The sequence below is a fragment of the Trachurus japonicus genome, chromosome 19 (assembly GCF_045865225.1).
Source record: "Trachurus japonicus isolate A0001 chromosome 19, Traja_1.0".
Taxonomy (NCBI): domain Eukaryota; kingdom Metazoa; phylum Chordata; class Actinopteri; order Carangiformes; family Carangidae; genus Trachurus; species Trachurus japonicus.
The window spans coordinates 15,514,448-15,531,199 of NC_140925.1; the positions used below are offsets into that span (position 1 = coordinate 15,514,448).

General features: G+C 42.1%; 1 protein-coding gene across 9 annotated transcripts in view; it reads right to left on the reverse strand.

The window, feature by feature from the left end:
- The window catches only part of rbfox3a (RNA binding fox-1 homolog 3a), a 531,011-nt gene that overhangs the window by 117,834 nt on the left and 396,425 nt on the right, over positions 1–16,752 (reverse strand). For 2 of the 9 annotated variants that reach the window (XM_085761390.1, XM_085761387.1), the window contains exon 1: positions 14,765–15,307. The exons of the other annotated variants lie outside the window; for them this stretch is intronic. In XM_085761390.1, the coding sequence (XP_085617516.1) occupies positions 14,765–14,890 (126 nt within the window). In that variant the 5' untranslated portion in view covers positions 14,891–15,307. Of the gene's footprint in view, positions 1–14,764; positions 15,308–16,752 lie in introns of those variants that run through there. 9 annotated transcript variants of the gene reach the window in all.

Genomic DNA, 16,752 nt, shown 5'->3' on the forward strand with positions numbered 1-16,752 from the left:
CCAGTGAAGCGGTGGCCTAATATTATCAGATGAATTCAATTAATATAATCTCATTTCCTCTTAAGTGCTGCTCCTCTAATTAAGTGTGGGAAGATGCAGGGCATGGCCCACCCACTGGTTAGCAAAGCATGACAGGGTGTGTGTGTGTATGTGTGTGTAACAGTAAATGCATGGTAGAACCAGTGCATCTATATGTGTTTGTATATAGAAAAAAACACACTAATAGGACCGGTACAGATGAAACAATATCTGGAGGCTGGTGTAATTAGGGCCAATTCAATTGGGCTCTGATACTTCATTATACACCTGCCAACAACAGCAGCGATGGATAGCCATATTTTCCCTCTCCATTTCATTTTCTTGCTCATTAATGGCTTGGAATTAATGAAAATGGCTGTGAGCTGCCTCGCTCACTGCTGGAGGACAGCAGCCGTGCAGCACGGCCGGCATGAATGTGGATGTGTGTTTGTGAACTTCTCACCCAAAGGCTCTTAATCAGACTGTTTTCTTTAAGATACAGAAGTAAGATTATGCACACACACCGATACATATAAACACCCACAAGTGCTCCTGGTGAAATATTTGATATGGTAGAGGCATGGATCTTCTCGTTAATGTCGACTTTTATTTATTTTGCCCTCCCCCACCCTCCACTGGGGTATTTAACAAGCCAGTTTTGTTAAGATGGACAATACATGTCCACGGGGCATGACTACAGCTACACCATACCATCTCTTTTAAAACACTGTGTTTGTGTGAAAACATCTTTATGATCCAATAGATGCTGGATCAGACTATTCAACCATCAAAGTCCCCTTCTGTGTGGACAGGACTAGAGGGGGATGAGAGGGTGGTGGTTGGAGTCTCTCGCAACAAACCTCCTGCTCCTTGTGTGAGTTTGAGCATTGGACAACATCATGGTGTCCATGCTGCCTCACCCACCAGATCATTTTGGTTTCTGCAACAACTTCAGGAGCTGCATGGTCTGTTGTGTAGGTGTAACGGAGGGTCAGGGAGCACTCACCCATTAAGGACGTGCAAACCCGACTGCCAAGCGGTCATTGATCTCTTGGCAAAACAGTTTGCATCGTCGCCCACCGTGCGGGAGACCAGGGTTCAAACCCCACCTGGGGCAGTCCGAACCGAAACACAACGCAGAGGGCCAGATTAACATCGGCTACACAGGTACAGGACCAGCTACCAGGAGGCTTCCCCCATCATGTTTTAGGATTTTTGGCTAATGCTCTTCCACAAAAGGACGTCAAGATTTCTGGTATAAGAAGCTGTGGGAATGACAGCAGTCAGGAATCAGGCTGTCCAATGCTGATGGACATTGACCTGTTCCAATCCAGCACCTGTAATCATGCTATGGTCATTTCTGAACCATAGGCCATGGGTTGATGAATCCTCCCATGCTGCTGCTGTTAGACAAGGCCCTGCTGTTTGAGATGTGTGGTCAATGTTGCCAAGCTAAATATTAATATTGCACACTAACCTTTCCATTGGTATTCCAGTAAGAATTTGCAACATTTGACCAACTCCCACACCACCTCCTGCCTCTCTGGCCAGCAAAAAGCACTGAGGCAGAGTTTAAGACATCGAGTCAAACAGACTTGGACACAGCACAGCAGAGGAAGTGGAAAAAAAGTTTGTGACACACATGTTTTAGGGAGCTGGAGTTTTGTTGCAGTTATGACTCAGTGTTATGAATATTAAACACACCCCATGTGTTAGTGTACTGTTCTGTACAACAGTGTGTGATGATTTCATACAGTGTAGACCCCTTTGGGGGAAGCTCTCCCCTTCCTAGACCCACAACAGGGAATATCCACGCAGGACGACTGGAATCCATCCAGCTCCACCATCACTGTTAAGCCTCCTGGCACACAGAGGGGTTTCTGAAACGTCTGCGCCGCTCTCTGCCACACTCTTAGCTCGTCACACGCCTGTGAGTCTCTATTAGTTGTCATAGTTTCTGAACCAATCTTCACTGACTTTTAGCTGTGCTTTCGGCATGGCTCTAGGGATGGCAACGCCAGTCTGGCCTCTGGTAGGTCGGACCAACCCCTTTGGTCCGGACAGAAATGTCCCAACAACCATTGGGTGGATTGCTGTGGCATTTTACAGTGATATCCATGATCCCACAGGGGAAATACTGACTGCTGACACTGGTGATTCTCTGGCTTTTCCTCTGGCTCTACCATGAAGTTGACATCAGGGATGGAAAGAGCAGTGTTACTCAAATAAATCTACTGTCACTTAAAAGACATCTTACTCAAGGAGAAGGAAAAGCACTTGAAGTAAAGTTAATTAGTTCTATTTTTAAAAGGGGGAGGTGGAGGGGTATATGTTATATTGTGATCATAATAATAATATATGATAAAACTATTAAATTAAAGAGCATCTTTAGGCTGCCAGGCATATATGTTCCCTAGTGAGAGCTGCACAGAAAGCAACCAATAAATTCTACTCTGCAGCTTATGCACACAACTGATAATTACAACACCACAGTGGGTGTCCATAGACTTTATGTAGCAATATTAAGCTGCATAAATACAAGTAAATATCTGCCACATATAGAATTAACGGCAGAATAAAACAGCAGAAAAGGAGGAGATGTCAAAACAACATAAACTCCAGAGTGGCTACAGTTACAACAGCCAGTCATTTGCTATTTCCTCTCTTAAAGTTAATCAGTGACGGTGCAACACCTCCTACTTTAAATGCAGCAAATTGAGAATGAACAAATTAATGAAGGCAAAAACATTTTAAAAACAACTCTGTTGAAGTAACAAGGGTCAATGTTACTCCTCTGGTTGACATCCTTGGTGTGAAAGAAATCTCTGACGACTATTGTGTGGGTTAGGGTTTGTCATGATTAGCACATATATTCAGTGTCTCCAAAGAATAACTTCCAACGACTGTGGTGATACCCTGACTTTTCTTCCAGCTTGAATATTTAATGTGTTGATATAGATGTCATTTACAGGGGAGAGAAAGGGGTTTAATCAGCTCACAATTTTGTTCAGCCATTCATGGTCACCAGATGATGAATCATGAAGTTACCACAATGAAGTTTTGGTAACACTTTATTTGATGCCTATCTCAATAATGCATTATAACCATGCTTATAATGAGTTATAAAGCAGTTATAGCACTGTATAAGTATAGTTATAAACACTCATAAATTATCATAAGGCTTTATAACAATAATCATAATACACTATAAAGCATTTTATAATGGCTTATAAGGTCAAGTATTATAATAGTGTTATAATGCTCTATGATGTGTTATGATATGTGATATGTATATATATTAGGGCTGTCAAACGATTAATTTTTTTAATCGCGATTAATCGCATTTTTTCCATAGTTAACTCGCGATTAATCTCTATTAAAAATATTATATATGGCGCTTTGGACTTTCATCCCTCCAAAGTGTTATAATCTCTAGACAAACAACTTTTAGACCAGACCTAGCAGGCCTAGTACCTAATCATAACACATGATGCATGAAACTCACACAGAATTGAAACGACTTGCATCCAGTGGAAATTGCCCTTTACTTTGCTATGCCTCTGCCTGGCCATGTGCGTTTGTTGACAACAGAAGCCGTCAAAAAATCAATACAACGCCACGTGCATTTGTTTACAACAAAGCCGTCAAAAAATGAATGGATGGAGCTGTGGATATATGTTAGACTGTGTATATTTGTGTAGCAACCAACTTGAAGGTGCCTTACCGCCACCTACTGGACTGGAGGTCCCACACTCCAGTCCTCCAGTCCAGCAGACAGAGGACAAAATGGGCCGCGATTAACCGCGATTAAAAAATTTAATCGCGTTAATTTTTTTAATTAATCTAATCGCGATTAACGCGTTAACTCTGACAGCCCTAATATATATATATATATATATATATATATATATATATGTGTGTGTGTGATATGTGTTATGCTTATTGTTATAAAGCCTTATGATAATTTATGAGTGTTTATAATGATAGTTATACAGGTTTATAAGCTAATTATAACACGTTATAACTATTTATAATGCATTATCGATGTGGGCATTGTCAGCGAGTTACTAACAATTATAACATATTATAATACCTGACCTTATAAGTCATGATAAAATGCTTTATAGTGTGTTATGATTATTGTTATAAAGCATTATGATCACTTATGAGTGTGTTTATAACTATAGTTATACAGTGCTATAACTGCATTATAACTCATTACAAGTATGGTTATAATGCATTATAGAGATAGGCGTCAAATAAAGTGTTAGTGAAGTTTTCATCAACCTTTTTTTTTTTTTTTAAATATCTCAACCATTATTGGATGATTGCTGAAATTCATGGTCCCTTGTAGTGTAATAACTTTGATCCCCTGATCGTTCACGTAGCTCCATCATCAGGTGGAAAATTACATTAGCATGTGTTTTCAAAAACCTAACTCTTCCACTGTGTGATCTTTTAAATATGCCTGAGCACTTAGATCAATAGGTGAGCCCTCATTGGGTTGCCAGATCAGAGAGGTGGCCTGTGCGGGGTTGCCAGAGTCAGGGATTTGATGTCCTTTTCATGAGGCTAAAGTGCTGACTTGCTCATTTGCCTCCTCAAAACCCTGCCTGGCAACGACCAGTGGGCTTATCAGATTTCACACACATGAACACACAGACATATGCAGTTTCCAGCTCCTTCACACCCTCGCTCCCTGGTGTTCTCACTTTGTGAGCGTGTGCGGTAGCTAACAAACTTTCACCGTTTTGCCACACACAACAGCGGTTGGCAATGAAGCCGAGTTAGCGTCATCTTAATTCCTAATTATCATTGAATAATCTATGCAAATGAGGGTTAATAAGAACCTACTGGGGGCATTTGGGACGACAACACCCCCTAAAAACAGCTCTGTCAATTAACATCAATATTTGTCTCCCTCTCATGATTCAATTTGCACCTTGTTCTTTTGTTAATGGACACAATTAACGCTAATTAAGAGGAGAGGACAAGGAGGAACAGAGGCACGCTTGATTAGGCTTTACATGCGTAAATATCTATCACGCATGCAAATGTGTGTGTGGGAGCTGAGTGAAACCTCTGACACTAAACTAACAACCAATCAAGACACCTAAAAAGCTGAAATAAAACTAAAACTAATTAAGAATTTCATTGCAGGACATACACATAGACTCACTGACTATGGTTGTGGTTTGTGTATGTGTGTGTGTGGTTGGGGTTTGGTTTTGCAGCAGATGCACAGTTCAAAAGGTGTTCTACTTAATCTCTTAATTAATCATCAGAGTGTTGCAGGTGTAATATTCAATAAAGCACTCAGAGCACCATCTCCCATTCCCTGCAGAATCACCTTGTTATAACACTTGATTACTTGAACCCTCTCTGCTCGTGCTGGAAGTCAAAGTATGTGATCAGAGCTTCTACAGCAGCAGCAGGGTTCCACCAAACGGGCCTGAGTGCAAAATATTAAACTGAGGGTGAAATACATGCAGTTTAATAATTTTCATTATCAGCTGAAATTTGAATAATGAATGCAAAGCAGAGGGTGGTGGGTGCAAAGACTGTGGGTGTCTCCATAGAGTTACATCCAGCAGGGCTGTTGCTAGGAATTCTGGGCCCCCTGAAAGAATCCCATCTTCCGGTATGTATTATCTTTTTTTTTTGGTTTATTTTTCTGTTGCTATGTTCTTGACAGTGCCAATGACCAATTATCATTATTAGTTTGCGGGCAGCTACTGTTGCTCCAGCATGGACCAAACTATTTTTAAAATAAGGCAGGGGGTTATTTCTTGGAAAATAAAACATATTTCAAAAATATAGCATGTTTTCTGGCTTTGCTTTGATGCTGATGCAGCATTAGTATGAAGATTAGACAAGATTATTTGCAGAACTATTATTTAAATCATAGAAACATTAGGCAACAGGGGGGTTTGTGGCTCCTACTGAGTTGTGGGCCCCAAGAATTGGAACCTTTCTCCCTACGGCCCTGACATCCAGTAATAACTAACCCGTGTGATGTTTGCAGAGATGTGTGTTTATGCTATAGCTTAATGTTGTTTTGTGGTGATTTAATGCAGGTAAACACAGTGATCTTTAATGACACTGCACACACACACAGTGCAGAAAACTGTATCGTTACACAAGGGTGCTCCTTTAAAGTAACACTGCACCACAGATGTCAGAGCAGGTTTTGTTGGTCAGTCACGCTGCTGCTTTCTGCTGCCTCAAGACACAAAAATACACTTGATACTTAAACAGCGTGGGCACTGGACAGGAAAATGACAACTGTCTGAAACCAGCAGAGACACTTATGTTGAGCTTCACACCATAAGACCTATGTGACCACTTGGGAATGAGATACATGCACACACAAACACACACACATACATAAATGGTCTGCCAGCCCCTTGTCCATCCTGTCAGTCCACAGTGTGTATCCGGGTATAAACATGGGGGTAATTACCCACCACCTCACATCAGCACTGTTAAAAAAACCCAGGACTCCCACTGTAAGTGTGTAACCTTAAACAAATGACAGCCAGGTCGTTTCCAGACACATCAGGGTTGCGACCTGTGACCCCGTGACCTCTCCCTCCACTGTATGCTGTCATATCACTGCTGCACTAACAAGCTGCTGTGTCTGGATAACCTTTAACTGTACAGCCATCCAGCTGCTCAGAGACCTTTAGCTAACACGATACCTGAAATCCTGGGCGTGTCAGACTGTGACCTCCTCCTTCATCCTTCATCCTCCCTCCCTGGGCCCCGCCTCTCCTCTCTGTCCACTTCACAGCATTTAGACTTTTTTAAAAATTCATCTCTCATTTGTTCCTCTCTGTTGCCGCAGCTCTCTTTTAATTGCTCACATACAAAATTTAAAACCTTCACTTAAGCCAACAAAGCTTCTTTCTATTCTCCAGCGACTCACCAATGAGAATAAAGCCAATGAGAGTTACAGATGTGTTCACAACAGCTAGAGACAGGTTAGACCAGTGAGGGAATAAACACATACATAGTTTTAAAAGAATGCACAGAATGAAAGAGCAGTTAAGTGATTGTTTGAATTATTTGATATATTACATGATATTATATAACAAACGTGTTAACTACAATACTGATTCTAAAAATAGCTTGCACAGACAATTAAAGGTAACAAAACTATTCCTAAAACTATATGGATTATGGCAATGGGCCAATTTGCCAAAATGTTGAACTATCCCTTTAAGAAAGAACGAGTAGGAACAGGTAAATCAGTGGGGGAGGGGCTGAGGACCACCTATCGTTGCATAATTCAGATTGTGCCAAATTATGTATTTGCATTACTTCACTCTCCAACCAAACATGTTATATAAGTGATCTATATTCAATTATTTAAATTTGAGTACTTTAAATTTAATTTTCTGGAAAGTTGATATATTATTATTAATGTGATCAATAATTGTGAGTCAAATTTGACATGTGACAATGTATGTAGAAATCAAAATGTTCAAAACCAAATTGAAATTTCATACATATATGTGTATGTGTATGTGTATACTGTATATGTATGAGTGTATCACTTTGACTGTGCCTCTGCAGTAAAACTGGCGTTGCTTTACACTGACACAGAAAATGCTGGCTACTACACCTGCAATGGAACACACTCCCCCAGTGGGCGAGTGGAGATTTCATCCATTTTAATGCCGTCTTGTATTTTCTTCAAAAGTGACGGGAATCACACATAACACCGCTTCCGTGTGAAGGCCAGTATGGGGAGGGAGTGATGGTGGTATATATACACTGTATATATATATATATATATATATATATATTTACAGGGCGGGAGGCCGAGTGAGTGAGAGCAAATGGAGCTGGGGTAGTGAATGTGGGGGTTGGAGGGGGCTCGTGGCCCGGGTATTGTCATGACGATGTTTTTCTCTTCCCTTTGGACGCCCTCCCACCTGACCGAACCGACGTAAATAACAGCTGAACGATAGAGGATTTATGAGACACAAATATCTCCGCAGCAGCCTATCATTACACTGAGGCTGTCACTGTAACTCTTAGAGATACACACACACATACACACGCACACACGTGCAGAGGGAGAGAGAAAAGAGAGTGTTTTTCTCTGTTATGTTTTTTTTGTTCCACATAATTATTTCAAGAAGTCGTCTGTGTTTGGTTTTATGGTTGATTATTGGTGCCGACGACTTGTTTACAGCTTTTGCAGTGTTGTCATTTTTTTTTGTTTTTTTTTCTATTTTAACAATGACACCAATAAATCAAAGTGAATAGAAAGGTAAATGGAGCACAAGGAAACTTTCAGCACTGTCTGACTCGCAGCAAATTAGAATTCATTGCAGACTGAGTCCTCTAATCCTAACTGCCGTATCATTAGTTGTCTGCTGTTTATAAGGGAGCGACTTCAAGGTCAAATATATATTTCCTCATCATCAACAATGTGGGAATAAAGACAGGAGGAAAAGAGAGAGAAAGGACGGAAAGACAAAAGGGACAGGGAAATAAAGCATGAAAGCGAGCGAGCGAGAGAGAAAAGAGTGGAGCAGAGAAGGCGGGATGAGGAGAGAGGAGAAACAAAGGCCTCTGCTCCGTCCAATTACATTGTTCTTGTTTTATAAATTGGGACACGGGTAAGAAAAGCTAATGAGAGGCAGAACACACCGTCTGAAGGAGAGGCGTGTGTGTTTGAGAGAAAGTGCTGTGTGTGTGTGTGTAAAACAGGTGAAAGAATGACATTAACAATTCAGCTCTAACTTTGAGAGATGTAAAACACGCTCGGTGTGAACTTGGCCTCGGAGCAGACGGGCTTATCAAGGCTTAAGAAAGATGTGTCGGAGCGAGGGAGAGGATGAAGAGGTGGAGATGGATAGACAGTCAGACAAAGAAAGAATGACCACAGCATGACATATCAGCAAACTGTTGCCCGTCAACACAGATGGTTTAAACTGAACTTAATAAATCTCTCACATTAGATTTCCAGTAGAATGTGGTACAGTAATACTGTAACCACACAGGTGCAACATACCTACCTTCATCACCATGGTTACTGTTATAACGAGTATGGCTTGGCTAGGTTTAGGGAAACATGGTGATCTGAGTTGAATTAAATAGTTCCCCAACACTGCACAATCTTTGTTGTCAGTGCTCCAACAGTAACAACGTCATGGATAATAAAACCAACAACATTCACAACAATCAGCTTTACTCTTACACGGGAATCAAACATGGCTCTCCTGTATCATATCCATCCGCCAAACACAACCTCCCCCTGAGATGGACTTTGTTGCCCTTTGTGCTACTTTTTTTTTTGTTCCTCTTGGGGGAAAAAAGCAGGAGATTATGACTCCTCATTTGAGCTGCTTGAACCTCAGCAGTGAGGGTGGAAGGTGGAGACTGCTTCATATTAAGTGGTCACAGCGGTGCAGTGAGATAAATGACAGACAACATGACAGCAGGGTAGACATGCAGATGGATGCACATGCATATACAGATTCTCCAGGTATACAGATCCTCAAATTCACTATGATGATGCACGCTACATGCAGCAGCTTTTCAACAGAGGTGGGTAGTAACGCGCTACATTTACTCCGTTACATTTACTTGAGTAACTTTTTGGATAAATTGTACTTCTAAGAGTAGTTTCAATGCAGCCTACTTGTTACTTTTACTTGAGTATATTTCTTCAGAAGAAGCGGTACTTTTACTCCGTTACATTGAGCTACATTCCGGTTGCTACTCGCTACTTTTTCTTATAGATCTAATGTGAAAATTGTTTTGTTTTAATGAGATACTGCCGAGCTTCTGTCACATGACTGCGTTTCACCAATCAGGTGTAACCACTCGCGACATTTGCCTCCGTGTAACCAATCAGACAGAGCCAGGGAGTCACATGACTGCACACAAAATCTCCGCGGTAAACAGGACGGCCACTCCGCCTCAAATTTGAGAAACTGCGGCTAGTAAATGATTAGGATGACGTCAGCCCTGGTATGTTGTGGATAATGTCCGTGAAGGCAAAGATATTCAATATAAACCGTCTTTGGTGAAGGTTCTCAGTCATCCAGGTCAGCTTATTTTTCTTCCTCCCCATGAAGTTTACACCTGGAGACATGTGACTCCTAGTCACATGACCACCCCTCCAGTTTCGGGGGTCATGTGACTCGAGCCTCGGGGGTGTGGTCATGTGACTTTGGTTTCACTAGAAACCAATCATAGGACCAACCACTCTGGGTTTAAATACCTGGTTCTGGCATTAGTCTCAGACAGTCCATAGACCTATGTAAGTTATTGTGGCTGAATTTGTCTTTAATTTATGTTACTTTGTAAAAAAAAAAAAAAAAAGTCATTTAGGCTATTTTCCTAGTTGTTAAATGTTGTTCTTTGGCAATATCTGAATTTTTTCAGTGCTATTATATTTCTGTGTATTTGATTAGGCCTACATTTACGCGCTGATCATTAAACGAACAAATCAGAGGTTACTCAGCAGTTACTCAGTACTTGAGTAGCTTTTTCACCAAGTACTTTCTACTCTAACTCAAGTAAATATTTGAATGGCTACTTTTTACTTTTACTTGAGTAACATTATTCTAAAGTAACTATACTCTTACTTGAGTACAATGTTTGGCTACTCTACCCACCTCTGCTTTTCAATGTGTTTTAAGTGTGGAATTTTCATACAGTGCTGAATGTATATTCCTGACATAGACTATGAGTATTCAGTTAAATACACTAAATATTAAAACATTTAGCCTATATCTCACTATCACAATTTTAATACTGTGCAACATCATCTGTCCATCACATCCTTCCTCTTTTGTCTGTTGATACTTATTTTCCAGAACAGTCTCATGTTTTCTCTTATGTCTTCATTTCGCTTTTTTTTTTTTAAACCTCTCTGTTGCTGCGTTTCTTCATCTGTTGTATCTCGCGGCTGAACTGCTGAACTCATTAGCTTCATTTCTGTCTTGAAGAGGATCAGCAGAGAAGCCTCTGTTTCACATTACAAAACACATATATGGAGCAACAACAAACTGTGTGTGTGTGTGTGTGTGTGTGTTCACAGGTGCGTGCCCTCGCCTAAAAGCTGATAAAAGAGTTAAAACTGCTGCAGCACACAGTGTTGATAATATTAGGCACTGAGCCCTTTTGAAGTCGGCGGCTCAGATGGAAAGATCAGAGTTTCCTCCCTCGGTAACAACCACATCACTTCAGCCTTTCACATCAACAGCAGCCATAACACGAGACAGAGAACACACAGAGGAGCTCCAACGGCAGCAAAGTTAAAAGCAGATGAAAATAATACAAACAACCTCAAGCAGAGTGTTGCTGATGCTTCAGCAGAAATCCTGATTTTCTACCATCCAGATGAGCAGCTGCTGATACTGAAGCTGCTGCATCAGCACCTTCACCTGCTTCTCTTCTCCTTCTCTTTTTATCTTTACATTTGAACTCACTCATCTTTAATTGATACATTTTGGGATAGCTGTATCAGAGATAGCATTTACATCTATAGACTTCCTTTATATGCTAAATTTCCCTCCATCCTTTTTGATACGCTCTCTCTCTTCACACACACACACACACACATTCACAGGGTCTTGCTATAATGTTTCATTACTTAAACACAGTGACACTGTGATTTTCTCTCCACGCAAACATATACTTGAAATTGGATATTAATCTAAATAATAATAATAAGATAAATTCCTTAGTTAATCAGTACAAAACACTTGAGTCCTCATAGCTGCACTTCCACTCTCCTCCATATCTGTGAAAAAGAACTAATCTCTTTTCCATCTTTCTTTTTCTCCTCCTTGTTTTATTCGCTCTCTATCTCTAAGTGCTGTCCATGGTGCTGAAACAGCATCTCTGTAGGTTTTGGGAGTTTTTACCTGATTACATAAGAGATAACAAATCTTCTTCTGGGATTTAAAAAAACAGTTAGTGTTAATGTGAATTTGTGCCTCTGTAATAATGAAGAGATAATAAGAAAACATTACAGCAGTTAGAAGACTGTGGGCTGGAAAACGGTTAACCTAACAAAGCTGCACCAGAGAAGACGCACAAATATCCACATGAGACACAAACACGAATGGTGTGTTGCTGCACAGACACAGTGTGTTGCTGCAGAAGATGCGGAGAACAGAGACAAGTGGGACACAAGAGAACAGGAGCAAAGAGTGAGGCGAGGGGTGGGGGGGTGGGGGTGGGGGGGGTTATCTCCTCACATTCCTCAATGTATTCCAACCAGTCGACAGGAAGTGTTTAACTATTAGGTGCGCCTTGGTAAAGATTCCCCCCTCCAACCCCTCCCTCCCTGGGGAGAGCAGAGAAGCTTGCACAAGCAGATTTAGCACTTGGTATTGACTTAAGAGGACTTTTTATTCCAAGGCAACGCAAAAAAAAGGGGAAAAAAAGGAAAGCGAAGGGAGGAGAGAGACAAAGGCAAGGATGGAGAGAGAGAGAGGGGATTGAAATCCAATACAGAGGGATGGGAGAGATGAATGTATTAGAGAGGAGGGGGGTGTTCGGCTGTGGTCCATGTTGTCTGATCAAATGGATGGAGAGAGGAAGAGCAGGCAGATGAATAGTGGGATCCTATCGAGGGTTTAAACACAGTGTCAGAGTCAAAAGCAATACACACAGCACTTAGTCAGAAGTCAGGTTCAGCTGCTGCGGGCCGCTCCGGGCCCGACACCGCCACACAAATTCTGGAGGACGGATTTTCTCTCTCGAGGTTTTTTTAGCATCACCATCCCTCCCATCGTTTCCTCAAACACTCCACTGTGATTGTATCATCACATTTCAACACGGAAATTAAAATTTAGGCAATTAAACCACATCAAGAAGTGTATGGTGTATACAGCAGAATATAATGTTGCTTTGTCATGCCTCTGTCTGCTTCAAATTACACTGTAAAAAAAAAAAAGGAGAAATGGCCTAAAATTTTTAGAAAATAAAAGTCTTCAAATATATTATATCACACACAAAGAGACTGTGATTCTAAAAGAACAAGTCAATTTTTATCTTAAAAAAGATCTAAAATAATAACATGTTAAAATCTTAAAAAAATAGGTTTTTCCTAATCGTTAGGAATTCTTTTATCACAGTGGAGAACTGCCTCTAAGCCTATTCACTATGAAACGATTCACTCCTGCCCCTCATTTCTGCCTTTCACTGTAAGTGATGAATAAATGAAAGCTCTGCATAACAGAAGCTGTGGAGTCCACCTGCCTCTGCAACAGAAAGTCCAGACTGTCCTGAAGCAACACAGGAGGAGAGACACACAAAAACTGATCGGAAACATTAGATCTTACTCGTATTACTCAAGTTGTGGAAAAAAAAAAGCAAGGCGACAACCGTTCAGTGTTTCATTAGGAAGACTCAGTCCTGCCTGTGCTGGTTTAAGTCCACTGTTCCACCTGAACGCCACACAAAACTCTGCAGTAGAGACATTTTAAACCTTAAAGTCCAACGCGCTCCTCCCTGCTGAACTATTTAACATCATTTTATTTTTATTCTAATCATGAAAAGCTAAATAGTACAACCTTGTGTCATAAGTAACAAAAGCACACACACACAGACACACACACACACACACACACACAATACGAGTGACTAACAGACTGCTTCCCTCAGGACCTGTGGTGTTTGTGTCACCGCATGGAACTGAGTGTGTGTGTGCTCATGAATCCCAGCTGGTGCATGCTCTGTCTGTGTGAGTGCGAGTGCGTATGCATGTGTGTGTATGCGTGTGTGTGTTTGTGTGTGTGTTGCCATCAGGCAGGTGGTCTGGGCTGCCCTGTAAAGGTGATGTGTGGCGGCTATTTGGAGTCTGGACGTGGCAGGTTAGCTCACTGCAGCCCACTCACATTTTATATGGCAGCTCTCTCCAGTCTTATCATGTTTTATATGACCACAATAACAAACTGTCTGGAGAGAGGGAGGGGAGGTGGGGGGGGTGGGGGGTAAGTAGAGGGGGTGACCGCCTGCCACTGCACATGCTGCCAGCAGTAAAAACCAACCACACGCAAAAAAACCACACACACACACGCATACTCATACAGGCATGGTTAAATGTGTTGGTGTGTAACACGGCACTTGAGCGGCGACGCCGTGTCCATTGAGCACTTTTACAGTAAACAAACAGAGCGAGGCGCACGCAGTGATGACTGAAGAAACCAGGCGCAATTAACACACACACACACACACACACACACGGCCATCTGAGTGATAGGCATGCAGCCACTCCAAGAAGTGAGCCAGCAGTCATTTGGTTCTATTGTCTAATTCAGTCCTGAGCCGACATCTGTCCCTGTCCTGCTGCCCATTCAACACACACTAACACACACACACACACTCACACACTCCCACTCCCACAGGGGGGGCGCTCCATGTGTTCATCAGTTCAACGCCACTCAGAGTATGCGAGTGTGTAGAGATGAGTAGACATGATTCAAATGTAGTGAAGTTTACCAGCGGCAAGTTACGTAAAGAAGTGTGATGATGGAGATGAAGAAGTTTTCAGAGGGAATTTAGGAATCTGTGCGTTAGAATGAATAAGAGAAAGAAAAAAAAAAGGAAGAGGAGGAATGTTTTGGAAGTGAGCCGGGCTGCGGGACACTTTGATGAAAGGGTAGAGTTGAGGAAAGAGGAATAAAACAGACAACACCCCATGCAAATAAAAAGAAAAGTACAGCGGAAACGACGCAGAAGAGAGGAAGAGTGACGGGAGCTTTCTTACCTGGGGCAGATAGAGGAAGGAAGGGGGGCATTGCAAAGAGTGGGGTAACATCCCGGACCCGGACAGTAGCACACAGCCGGAGTTCGCCATGGAGCACAGCATGTGGAGACGGGACACCTTACTCATAGAGACTCAGTTACACCTCTATTCACCGATGCTCCGCTCTGTCTATCTTCTCACCTCTCACCCTCTCTGGACCACTCTCTCTCTCTCTCTTTTCTCTCTCTCTTTACTTCTTGTCCCCTCCCTTCTTGCCTCTTCACTCCTGTGAGCAGCAGCAGCAGCGGCAGCGACGAGCAGCCAGAGAGTTACTACTTCAGTGGATACGAGCGAGGGATTGCCCACGCAGACACACACACCACACACGCACTACACACACACACACTGCCGTGGCTGCCAACACACACTCTTGAGCAGCTGAAGCGATCGGACGGATCGTTTTGTGTGTGTGTGTGTGTGTAAAGAGGAGTGTGTGTGCGGGGGATCTAATGTGTGCAGAGAGGCAAAGTGATGCTTCTGCTTCTGTTCGTCTCCTCTCTGTTTACTTTGAGAAGGAGGTGGAGAAGCCAAGGCACACGATTGGAGGGAGAGGCAGACGGATGGAGGAGGGTGAAAGAAAGGAGTGTGAGAGGAGGGAGGCAGAGGGAGGGGGGCGGTGCAAAGAGAGGCCTGGGAGGTCCTTGAGGAAAAGAGAAGGTGCGATTGGAGAAGGGGAGAAGGGGGGCTGGGAGGGCTGGGAGGGAGAGATTGGAGGGGAGAGGAGGAGGGAGAGAGAGAGGGAGGGGGAGGGAAGTCTCTGGGATATTCCAACATCAAATAGGCAAGCATGAGAGAGAGAGACAGTAGCAGAGGGAGCGAGAGAATATGTGCACACTCACACACACACACACACACACACACACATACAGATACACAAAACAATATGAGAGCAGCTGATCCATTAACCCTTTCTAGAGAGGTGCAGGGCAGAGAACTCACTAAGAGCCAAGTCATAACAGTAACAGTTACACACAATGTGCTGCTATACATCACAAATCTGTTCTCCTCAAAGCTATACACACACACACCTCTTGTAAAAAAACAAAAGCACAACAGCGATTTTATCCTCAATACATTATTCCTCCTGTAAATCAATTTAGCTGTGTGTTACTCCAGGATTTGCATGATCCTGCTATTATGAGAGAGAATTACAACCAGCTGCTGTTCAGCGTTGTTCAATCCAACCAAAAATAAAGGAAGGAAAAAGAAAAAAAAAAGATTTTCTGTGTTTGCTTTCACTGCACATACATCTTAGTCTCTAATGGTTTGGATGAAAAGAAAGCATAATTGCAAGGTGGAATACTCAGCCCCCCAAAATAATTTCATTTTATTTAAGAAACAATTAAGGACGGGAACAATTACAGCATGTGTTTAACGCCTTTGCAAAAATCACAGAGCTGATGCAATGGCTTAATTTAATTTATAGCTCAGCTGTAGGGAGGATATTTTCTTTAAGCGTAGCATTTCCCTAGAAAGAACAGAGCTAATGGCTGAATAATGAGATACAGCAAAATACACAACCCCCCCCCACACACACACACTCTCCCACTGTCTTCCCCTCCACTGCTTCCTCCCTTTCTTTTCTTCCTCCGTGGGGCCTCAGAGGGAGGAGGCGAGCAGCAGTTTATTTATACTTTGGCGATATATCTTTTGTTTGATGTACTACAACACTGACTTATTGATTTAGTTTAATCTGAAGCTGGTGGAGGGAAGTTGGTTTTATACACCCCCTCCTCCACTGAGGGGACAGAAGGGTGTGTGTGTGTGTGTGTGTGTGTGTGTGGTTCATTCATAACACACTCCGTCTCCATCTAGTTGCTGCTCACACTTAACGTCAACCCTAAAACCAAGTCTTGACTGTCAAACAGTCTCTGTAAGAAATTGGCACACATACTGTAACACATACAATTTTCAATTCTGAATTTCCTTATAATAAATTATGTCATTAC